Source organism: Notechis scutatus, chromosome Z, assembly GCF_049901735.1.
Source record: "Notechis scutatus isolate UNSWTSFEM ecotype Mainland chromosome Z, rNotScu1.2, whole genome shotgun sequence".
Classification (NCBI taxonomy): Eukaryota; Metazoa; Chordata; class Lepidosauria; order Squamata; family Elapidae; genus Notechis; species Notechis scutatus.
Genome location: NC_142025.1, coordinates 78,062,314 through 78,074,555, shown reverse-complemented (window position 1 = coordinate 78,074,555; position 12,242 = coordinate 78,062,314). Strand labels below are relative to the sequence as shown.

Below are 12,242 nucleotides of genomic sequence, written 5' to 3'. Positions count from 1 at the left end.
ATATTCAAACTTCTCTTAGATGTGAATAGAGTTGTGCATAGAATAACAGTGTGGTTAGAATTATTCTGCCTTTCTCAAAATATAAAAGCGTTCATTTGCTCATTGAAACTAAACTCAAGATATTTAGGATAAAAGGAAATATTCACTGTCATCACATATGGTAGCTATTGATTTACATTTTTAAATCGAAGTAGACAAATTCATGGAAGACCAAGCTATTAATGGTTTAAGTATCTCATTCATTCTCTAAAGTGAACCTGAAAATACCGTATATGCCGGCGTATAAGGCGACCCGGCGTATAAGGCGATCCCCCAACATTTCCACTCAAAATATAGTTTGTTATATACTCGCCCCCTCTTCCGCACGCCTTCCACTTTTGCACTTTTTTTTTTTGAGGCACTTTTGTGCACCGTGGAAAGCAGATCCCGTGAAGCCGAAAGGAGCAGCCAGCCTTCTCCCAGCTCCCAGGAACAGGCTCGCCGCTGAGCTCCGCTGAGGTATCCGGCTGGGGCTGTCAGGAGACAGCCGCTGGCGCAGCTCCCGCTGCTCCAGTCCTGCGTTGCCTTGGGAAGGGAAAGGCAAAAAGGAAGAGCCGCGGCGCTTTGCAATGGCAGCAGCGGCTCCTGGTTTTGCCTTTCCTTCCCGAGGCAATGCGGGACTGGAGCTGCGCGGAGCCGCGCCAGCTGTAACAACTCCTGACAGCCCCAGCCGGATACCTCAGCGGAGCTCGGGCGGTGCGAGCCTCGCTTTCCTTGGGAGCTGGGAGAAGGCTGGCTGTCTTCGGCTTCACGGGATTCGCTTCCACGGTGCGCAAAAGTGCCTCAGCCGCGGGCAGCCGCAGTGCTTCCCAATTACTATTTGCCGGCGTATAAGATGACCCGGCGTATAAGGCACTCACCCCAATTGGAGGCATGTTTTTCAGGGCAAAAAAGTCGTCTTATACGCCGGCAAATACGGTATTAAAGGATTTATAGTAGACAGTGTTAGCAGATTATTATATTCCATGTATACACCACAAATTTCTATTGATGTTATATTTTGAATGTAAGATGTTTAGTTATTTCCTAAATTATGATAAATCAGGCTTGGTACCATTAGATCTGAATTATAATTTTATGTATTTATATCTTGAAATTTTAATTTATATCATTATTTTATTCTATTCATAGAACACAGTCTTAATTGATGAATTTATTTCCAATTTTGATAAATATCTTTTGAATTAATGTACTTTCTAATTGATCTCTGTTAATTAAACTTTAGAGTTTCACAATTTGGCTATTGTGTTGGTTCAGTTTCAAGAGTTATTATTTGATCCTGCTGAAATCCTGCTAAGTTTTAGGATCCTTATTTGTTTTAGAGATTTGACTACCTGAAGTATAGTAATAATAATTGAAACATAATATTAAATCTTATTTTGGATAATGAGCTAATTGGTCCTCTTGTCTAATATCACTTTTAACAATTTAGGTTTACAAAAATTAAAATTAAGCTTGATTCATATACAAATGTTTCCCTTCCAAACTTATTATAAACAAATACAATCAACCAAAATAGATATACCAAAATACTAAAAGAAGAAATATGCAATAAACAAACCAACATCCATTATCATAAAAAAGAAAATATATAACATTCTAAGACTACATAAAATTAATAACTATCCAATTAATATTATCAAACTGCTTATACATGAATACTGATCGGACTATTCCATAAATTATCATTGTCATTTATACTCAGCTTTGATTAGTGGCATGGCAGCCTGGAAATCTCCTCCCACTGGAAGGTTGAGAGTTCAAATCTAGGCAGAAGCAGATGTTTCTCTATAAGAGTGCAAGGAGAAAATATATGGTGCGAATTCTACATAGACATTAGGAAGACCCTCTGGCCAGTAAACACTCAACTCCATTCATTCTCCCAGACTCTACCCTGAATAAAGAGATTAAAGAGTCATTTTAAAAAAATTCTCAACTTTGCTATTAAAAGAAGTGTTTTTGACCATCTGTCTATGTGTAATAATATGTCTAACCTATCTTAAGTTTTTAAGTTTTTTATAGATGTACTGTACTTTTATGGGAAACACATTCTCTTTAAGAAATGCTTTAAGGTTAACTTCTCTAATTCAGTCAGAAATAAATTGCATAGTCAATATTTTATTATATATATTGTTGTCTTCCAATAATAGATCTTCCAATAACAAGCTCCCAAACATTCTTTAAACTCAGTAAATTCCTAGTTCCTGAATTTATGGATCACCTTTCACATGTTCTTACATTGTACCATACTTTATCCAGAATGGATAATCTATGTTTATTTCTGTTTTGATTCCGGGAATAGAAAAAAACTCTGTCTGATTCAACATTTAATTCAAGCTGCTGCAATATTGTTTAGGGATATTTGGTACTCTTCATGTAAACATTCTTCATATTAGAATGAATATTGCTATAGTTTTAGATACTTTACTATTTGTGCTACACTATAGTAATAAATAGTACAATAGAGAAGGGTATTTCCATAAGCCAGCTTGGTTTTGAATATGATTTATTCTGAGTCATTTTCATTCATGTTTTTCTGATATTGTTTATATTAAGTTTCTTTGAACTTTGAAAGGAGATAAATTGAAATATTTATATGTGCCATATATATTTATGACAGCAGATTAAATGTATCAATTATCTAGGCCAACAGAAAATGTTTTAGAAAATGTAAGCATCTTAACAACTTATATTAGAGGGAAAATTTATATTTGTTACACTTTTTAACAACTAGATTGTGAGTTATTTTGAGAGTCTATACTTGTGCAACAATTAATTAGGTTGAAGGGAGATGAAGCCTGTTGCATATTGGCTTTGCTTGGCTGGAATTTAGTTGCCAGGTTTCATAAGATAGCTTTTCTCTACTGAAAATGAATAAAAGGAAATTGAATTGTAGTTACCTTATCAAGGGTTAAACTTGTGACCTTGTTCCCCCCACCTTCAAAATAGAGGAATCTTAAATAAGAATTCACTTTCAACTTTTGAATACTGTGATAACCATGAATGGCAGTGATCAATAATATTTTTCTTCTTTTTTGATGTTTATTTCTAGGACTCTGTTGATCAGACATCGGCACATACAGGTCGAGATCTAGTGGAACCTGGATACCAAAAACAATCAAGTCGCACTTCATTAAATCACCAAGGAGGTAAGGGAAATAGGATACAGGCATCTTTATTAAGCATATAAGGAAAAGAAAAAACCAGTAACATAACAACAGCATACAATTTAAAACATCATAACATTTTCCAGTTGGCAAAGCATTGAGGAAAGTGGTAAACTAGAAGGGTTCAAAATATTTTGTAGTTGAAATGTCCTGTTATTCTAGTTCAGAACAGTTACTCTGTTTTTATTCAAAAGGTTTGCAGTTGGACATCCAGGTTTAAGCTTGAAACTTTTTTGGCCATGTTCAGAACAAATTAGTATCAAGCCTGAATTTGAAACATTTCATTCTGTATCCTTCCAGGATTGACTTTGGGTTTAACTCTTTCTTAGGCTATATGTTAAAAGGAAATTAATATGCACGAAGAGATGTAAGGATTTTTAAAGCTCACACAGTGCTGTATGGTTCAAATAAATGAAATAGAATTGAAGTAGTTTCATGAAATACAACAGAATATATTGACACATAGTGATAGCTGACTATGCCAATGGCACAATGTGATAATTATAGTATTTTTATTCTCCTTATTAAAATTTTGATTACTATTAGCAGAGAATAATTATCTTCCCAATATGTCAAATCAATTATTAGTTCTCTAATAATTTCTATACCTCTTTCACAATCCATTTAGAAAGCTTCAGTATTTGAAGCCTCCCTGAATCACTGATTATTATCATCATCACAGCAGTCATCATTTCCTTCCTTTGGCTGATGTTTTTAGATTCCAATTGGGAATAGCCATTTGTTGTAAAGCAACAAGATTTTTCTGACCAAGGCTTCCAAGATCATAATTAAGCACATACTTAGTTAAAACAACTCTTATTTTATTTCAACACTGGGAATTATTTTCATTCCCAGCCTGTAATAAGTCCCAAATAGTCCCTCAAGATACATACCCACCTTTCTCTTCTTTGAATTGCTACCAACAACAAAAGTGCCAAATGAACTATAAAAATCAAACCGAAGTACAAAGTACACACAGAGCTTCAGGGATTAATCTGAACAGAACGAATGACTTTGCTTCCTACCAAGGTTTCTTCACCTTTGCCTGTCCTTTATACTTTTGGGAGTGGCAATCACTTCCAAACCTTACTCCCGAGTCACCTCTTTTGTCTCAGCTGCTCTTACCTTCTAGCAGCTCTGCGCACACTTGCACTGGGAACAGGCTTCCCTTGTTCCTCTGCCTTGCTGCTGCCAGGCTCTGGAGGCTCTGGAGTCAGCACCCCACGCCCAGATGGTTCTGGCCCCATCTCTGAACCGGACGTAGGACCCTTGTCCGAATCCTCTCCAGACTTGAGGACTGGTCCCCGTTCTTCCCCACTGTCTGATTCCACTGCTGTCTGCACAGGCTGCCGGCGAACCACAACAAAAATAATAGCAGAATAGCATCAAAAGGAAAGGCAGGTCTCATGATTCCCAAAGTTAAGGGTCTACACTATTTGTCCCAGTTTGCCACATATAGATTACCTAGTCAGAAAAGAAAAAAATTAAAAAAACTTCTGAATTGCTTTTTGGTTAAAGTTTCTCTTCAACCTTTGACAAGGGCTAGTAGAAATGTAACTAGCTTTCAAAGTTTTAGAATCTGTTCTATAAATCAATATATGTGAGCATTAAAATGGCAGTTGAGATGCTGTTCCTTAGGTATGGGGTTACAGTAGCTGGCTATCTGGGTTGGTTTCTATTCCTCTTTCTTTTGCATCTTGTAGCACTTTATATTTACATCTTGTAGCACCTTAATTTAACTTGTGATTCCCCCCCCCTGCACATAAACTTAGATAAATGCTTCTGCTATTGTTTAAATGGTCGTCAAAACAGGTAAACAACATTTTGATTCCTAAAACTTTAAATTTTATCACAGTAATTCTCCTCACAATGGCAATTGTAATTTCTCCCATCTTAAAATATCTTTTAAAAAGTATCTTTTTAAATTTAATTCCTTATCTTATAACCTAATTATTATGAAATAACATACTATACATATCCATCAGTGATACCCAACTACTATACCTTCTTCTTAGTTTTAAAGCCTGTTTCATTCATCAGTTCTGTTAGATCTATTTTCATTTTTGGATAAGCATCTGTATCTTCTTGTTTATTAATCAATAACTGCAAATGGAACAAATTGTTTTAATTTTTCCATTAATATTCTAATTCCTTTAAAAGATCTTCTAGAATCAACAAGTCATCTGCAAAAGTCCTTGACTTCTAAATTTCTTTTTTTATTTTTAATCCCAAATCTTGTGTTATAACTCTAATTCAGTATTTTCAGAACCAAAATAAACAAAGAGAGTGGATAGTGGACATTCCTTAATTTTTGTATCTCACAGTTTTAAAGATCTCCCTTAACAATTATGTATGCTTTTTGTAAAGCAGATTGATCTTATTCATTTTATGATTTCTCCCCCCCCACCCACCAAATGTTATATTTTCCAGATCCTGAAATAAGAAAACCAAACATCAAAGGCATCTTCTATATCTATGAAGATCTCATTTCCTTTATATAAGGAAATATATAGTCTTTTACTGAATATTGCCCAGAGTCCGTATGTGAGGGAGATGGACAGTTTAAAATATGATAAATAAATAAATGAAATAAAGATTTAGAAATTGGTATTATTCATATTACTGAAGCAGAAAGGCCCTAGGGAGGAATCCAATAATTTTTGCATATCTTAAGAGCATTCTTTCCTAAAACTCAGTTGTTTATGTGTACTCAGTCATCTAATTAATATACAGCATATGATCCTTATATGAAAACATAATAAGAATCATGGGCTGTATGTTTAGTTTTTTATATTATTAATTTCTTTTTTTAAAAAAGACACTGATATTACATATTAGTTGCTTGTGTCTGCATAGAAAAGAAAATAGTATAAAACACTATCAGGGAGATGGGCATATGAATTTAATAAATAAATTAAAATACACAAATACTTTGCAGAATATTTTATTTCAGTTTTTTAAAAATGCATAATGTATTTGTGTACTTTGTTCTTTTTCTTCATTTATTTTCACCAGTGTTTTAAAAACAATAAAAGAATAGATTAAAAACAATATTTGTATACACCCACATATATATATGTAAGTTTATTGTAAATTTTATAAATAATAAAAATTTACAGTACTTTTTTATTGCAAAATTCCACATACAACATGATTTAATTATGCATCAAATATGTAATTATGTATTTGTATATTTATAATACACAAATATTTAAATATTTATTTAATTGCATTTGACTTCGCCACAATTATGTTCACAATCCTTTGGCACACAAACCTCAATATATAGTATAGTACTTTGTGAATGATTCAACATGTGCTGATTTCAACATTAATTCTCGTTAAACAGCCTCATAATCGCTAAACAGAATTCTCAAAAACTGGCCATCAAACAAAGGCCACTGAACTAAGGTTTCACTGATAAAAACATAGCTTTCAAGAATTATTTTAAAATTACTTCCTACCTGCAAACAGTGATTCTTAACTGTAGAAAAGAGAAGCAGACTAACCTGAAGTGAGCCTGGCATATGTAAAGTCACAGAGGGGGCAGAAGAGTTAATAATCAATCAACAATGAAAGCCTTGCCTATTATCAAGAAGACTGTTCTCTTCTTTTTTTGAGCTACATTGTCAACATAACTGGCCCATGTGATGTTGTCTGTTCTTCTCTGCATGTGCACATTTCCTCTTATTTCTTCCTTCCCCATTTCACATTCTATTTGAACTGGACAAGCCTTGAAGGAAGATGGTTGAGATGTAAATTTCAATGGTTGTATGTAGTATTAAGTTTGAATAGTCTGCTTTTAACAACTGGTTTGCAACATTGCTGAAAATTTAAAAATTGCTTCTTGTGAATCAAAAAGAGCTGACTCCAGGACATCAGTACTTTCTGATATTCTCTTCCCAAATACTCTCCACCATATAAGACCTTGCTCTGAACAGATTTAGATTAATTACACATCAGATGTTTTAATGGCACGTCTAAGGACAGAATTATTTATAATGGATTTTTGTATGGTATGATATCAGTCTACATTTAAACTGAAGAACCTAGAAACCCTTTTTGTGTAGTTTGTAGGAAATTTAGATGAGTGACAATCAGTTGACAGTACTTGAATTTCTTTTGCAGGCTATTTCTTCTAATGGTTACATTGGGTACATTTGAGTTAGCCATGCATTAATAATACAGGTAAAATAAAGGCAAAACATCCTAAAGATCACTTTTATAAATTTGTCAAAAATGCTCAGGTGCTTTATTTTTTTACTTACAGTATATAACTTTAGTTATCTTGCACAACTTAGGTTTGGTTAGTAAATTTTACTATATTGTCAGAGTTTCAATAATTTAGTTTCTCTTAATTTTTGGTAAATGCAAGGCAGATTAAGTAATGTTCAGTATAAATCAATTTGTAGTATTTATTGAAGATGAGTTTCAACATAACCTTAGCTAATTATGAAAAGTTAACTTAAAAATGCTTGGTTTTTTTTATTATAGATAGTATGGGGAGGGGCGTAGTCTTTGTTTTAAAGGAACCAGTGCCACCTGGTGGTTTTATGTTATGATCTAGCCAAATAGAGTCATGATAAAGATTAATTATTACAACATATATTTTAGTGTTGGATGAAATATACAGAATTGCAACTTTATATATCAATAATTTGAAAATTACAAGTGATGAGATCAGTGCAAAGGGAAAGTGCATATATTTATATTTACTTTACGTAAAGAAAAGGAGGTGAACCTATTTTCCAAAGCAAGGCAAGAAACTATGGAAGAAAACTGTGGGGCAGAATTGGTTTCTGTCTTCAGTCTAGTTCTTGTGTTTGTATCTAGTTGCTACTGAGTATCTGTTCTGGGTTTGAGGACCTATCTATTCCCCAGATCTTATTCAGGATGGGCTTTAAATTTTTGTAATTGGTAACGGAAAGCATCAAGGTTGGAGTGTGGAGTTTTCTAGACAATGGACAAAGGCAATTGAAACAACTAACAATGGTACGTGATTCCATATCCTGTAGATCAGCTATATATTAAAACTTTTGGCTTTCAGTTTGCCTACAGTTGAATCACAGTGTCCTTTGGCCAGCAGGAGTACTAAAAAAAATCCACTGTGGATGCTCTGATTGAAAAAAAGTATTAATAGTTAACTTTTTGCCCATTCTCTTTTCATCACAGTATTCTATTATGAGTTGATGGAATTCAAACAAAGAAGTCTGCTTGAGAAGAGCATTGAATTAAAGAAATAAATAAATCAAGTGGGAAAACTAGAGTTAATACTGAGAAAGCGAAAAGAACCTAAATGTCACTAGTGAGAAGTGACTGTCCCTGAAAAGGAAACAGATGTAGAGATCTGATTACAGAGCGTATCAGACATGACTGAAATAGCAACTCTTTCTTGGGATTTTTGTGGTTTTGAAGGGAATTCCTTTGTTTAAAAGTAATATTGATATTACTTATAAATTATGATATAGATTTTAAAACATTTTGGGATCTGCCACAATATACCTGTGAAGTTTGAACTAGTAAATGTCTATGTCAACCAGGAGTGTTAGGTTTTGTTTTTTTTAAACTGGAGTCTGTCCTGTAGCAGATTATTTTTAGATAGGTATCTAGTTCTGTTGACTTGAGTTTTCACTTGTTGATGGGCATTGTAGATTGAGAAATACCTCATATAAAATCTTTAAAATTGCTTATCATTGTCCTGATATGTGTTTTATACATATAGACATTATCATCACACAGCAGACAGTTTTATCCACCTATCTAGTCTTTTCCAAGAACCTGGGATAGGCAGATGTTGTTTGATGGTGTTTAAAGATGTTATTTGATTTTTCTGTTGTAGGCAGCCTATTTATGTTCTGGTTAGGCTAGAAGAGGATTTGCATATAAGGTAGTTTTTTTTCATATCCATTCCATATTTTTAAGAACGTACAGACAGCAAACTTGTTTCATGGATTCATCTAGCTGTAGTGATCACTGACCTGCAAGTTAATAAAAGGATATTTTTTATTTTATTTCTATTTGTGAATCCAGATTACAATAATGTTTTAAGAATCTCACATCAAGAACAGATACTAGAAAACATAAGTGTATTATATTAAAACAGCCATGACATTTATCGTAATATAAAGCAGACTTTGTGATAATAATACCCATGACAGTGTCATTGATTTGAAAATCCGTGTCTCCATTAATTACTTCTATTACAAGTTAAAGTTGTACTTTTATTACAGGTTAAAGTTCGGTAGATCAGTGTAGCATCATCATGGATAATATTCCTTTTTTCCATTTCTTTTTGTGGTTTCACGTTTCACATTTTTATTAATTTATCAAAATATATTTCTATAATATATCTAATTAGCAAAAAGAAAATAAACCAAATAAATGTTTCATTTTTTTTCATTGCAAGCACAAAATCCGGAAGCAATTTAATAGAAACAAGGTTAAATATGTTCTCTTCTCTGGATAAAAGAATCAATTTTAACATCTCTGCTTCTCCTTGCTATGGGGAATAATATATGCTTTTGTTTATTCATTAATATTTACCATAATTTATATGAAGAGAATCCCCTACATTATTTCAATTTTTTTAACCCTAAAGTGAGAAAACACTTTTTCTAGTTTTGATATTTTACTAACTTTAAAAAAATACTAAAATATTATATATAAAGGAAAAAAAACTTCATTTTAAATGCAGAACCAAAACTACATTAGAGCTTTCGAAAATTCAGTTATACATATCATACCAATATAAGTCCAATTAACTCCAATTAGCTCATTGGATTCAAATCTCTCCACCAAGTTTATCCTCATGGAGTAAATCATTTTCTTTTTTTTATTTTCAGATTTGATCAATAGTATTTTACAAACTTAATGATTTATTTAGTGTTACATAAAAGCACAGAAAAGGCCACAAAATGGCCACTGCTAATAATGTGGTTTATCACTGTCTTATCACTGCACACCAGAACAACTAGACACAAAGACAGTTTTTTTCCTGAATGCCATCACTCTCCTAAACAAATAATTCCCTCAATTATTATCCAACTATTTACTAAATCGGCATTACTATTAATCTTCTCATCACTCCTTATCATCCATCCCCTCCCACTTGTATGACTGTAACTTTGTTGCTTGTATTGTTACGATTTATATTGATTGTTTCCTAGTATGATTTGATTGCTTATTGTACCCTATGACTATTATTAAGTGTTGTACCTTATGATTCTTGACTCTTGACGAATGTATCTTTTCTTTTATGTACACTGAGAGCATATGCATCAAGTCAAATTCCTTGTGTGTCTAATCGCACTTGGCCAATAAAGTATTCTATTCTATTTTATTCTAAAATGGTAAATTATACATGGAAAAATGGAAATTATACACTGGTATTTCATTCTCTGTACATGCTCTTACAACTTGTCATCTTAAACTTGTATCTCTACCCATCCTGTTATATATGGCAGGAGGGGAATCTTCAGTTTTAAATTGAAGAATGTCATCTTGTAGGACCCAAGTAGTATGCTTTTATGGTAGCAGTAGCAAGATTAGATTGAGCCTAACTGGACTGGCTTTCTGAAAGCACTGAAGAATTAGTTGTTTGACTGGGAATGGGTCAGAAAGTGATCAGTGGTGAGTGATTAGACATTATTTTCTGTTCTTTGTATTCTTGGCTATTGTCATTTTTAGATTGCATGTTCTAAGTGTTTTATATATATGGTAGTTTTTATTTTTATACTTTATACAACGAGAGGCCAACACGGGTTTGTCAAAAACAGATCATGCCAGAAAAATCTTATTGCAATCTTTGACAATGTGACAAAATTAGCAGCGAAATGCTGTGGATATAATTTACTTGAACTTCAGTAAAGTATTTGATAAAGTAGACCACAACCTATTACTTAATAAGATAGAAAATGTGGGTTAGAGAGCATCACCACAAGATGGATTCATAACTGGCTGACCAATGACACTCAGTGTATGCTCATTAATGGAACTGCATCTACATTGTGGGAAGTATGCAGTGGCTCTGGCTCTGTTTTAGGTTCACTATCAGTATATTCATAAATAAGATAAACGAGACGATAGAAAGGGAATTCATCAAATTGTAGATGACACCAAGTTGGAAGCCAACACTCCAGAAGATAGGCTCAAGATCCAGATGGATCTCAAAAGACTTGAGCACTGGGTCTTATCTAACAAAAGCAAATCAGTGTTAAGAAAAATAAGATTCAACATTTAGATAAGAAAAACCAAATGCATGGTTATAGAATAGGTGGTTCCAGGTCCAATAGTACCGTGTTTCTCCAACAATACTTTGCATCTAGCCATTTTTTCAGGGGTCAAAAAAAATTAAGGCCCAGCCTTGTTTTATGAGAAACACAGTAGTAACTGTGAGAGGGATCTTGGAGTCCAGCAGTGTGCTGCAGCTATTAAAAAAGCCAACATAGTCCTAGACTGCATTAACAGAGGGATAGAATCAAGATCACATGAATATTAGTACTGCTTTATAATGCTAAGAGTGTGCTAAGAGCACACTTGGAATACTGCCTTTAGTTTTGGTTGCCATAATGTAAAACAGATGTTGAGACTCTAGAATAGGGGGGTCAAACTCAAGGCCTGGAAATTGCAAATGACTGGCCTGCAGTGACTCTAAGAGCCAAAATGTGCCACGGGGGGCATCGCATTGATTCGGCTGCCAGGGTAGTAGAGGAGGCCATTGATGTCCAAAATGGGGCATAGGCAGTGGTGGAATTCAAATGGTTTTACTACCTGTTCTGTGGGCCTGGCTTGGTGGGCATGGTTATGTGGTCATGTGACTGGGTGGGTTTGGCTATGTGGTTAAAAAACAAACAAAATAACTAAGATGATATAAGGTCTCCTGCTAGAGCAGGGGATTAGACTAGATAACCACTGACGTCCCTTCCAGCCCTGGATTGTTGTGCTGTTTCAAAGCATCCTCTGAAGCTGTGTCTAGTGCCAGTTTGTGGTCCTTCCTTCTCCTTTTTCTCTCCCTCCCTCCATATCTCATTCATTTTC

General features: G+C 33.9%; 1 protein-coding gene and 1 long non-coding RNA gene across 4 annotated transcripts in view; one reads left to right on the top strand and one right to left on the bottom strand.

The window, feature by feature from the left end:
• GRB10 (growth factor receptor bound protein 10) overlaps window positions 1–12,242 on the top strand; it is a 118,285-nt gene that overhangs the window by 55,373 nt on the left and 50,670 nt on the right. For all 3 annotated transcript variants that reach the window (XM_026678349.2, XM_087946464.1, XM_087946463.1), the window contains one exon: window positions 3,092–3,188. In XM_026678349.2, the coding sequence (XP_026534134.1) occupies window positions 3,092–3,188 (97 nt within the window). The remainder of the gene's footprint in view (window positions 1–3,091; window positions 3,189–12,242) is intronic.
• Window positions 965–4,666, bottom strand: LOC148128938 (uncharacterized). Its single transcript, XR_015745819.1, has 3 exons — window positions 4,332–4,666; window positions 2,940–3,140; window positions 965–1,827 (listed from the first exon to the last, which is right to left on the bottom strand). It is a non-coding gene; the product is annotated as an uncharacterized LOC148128938 (long non-coding RNA).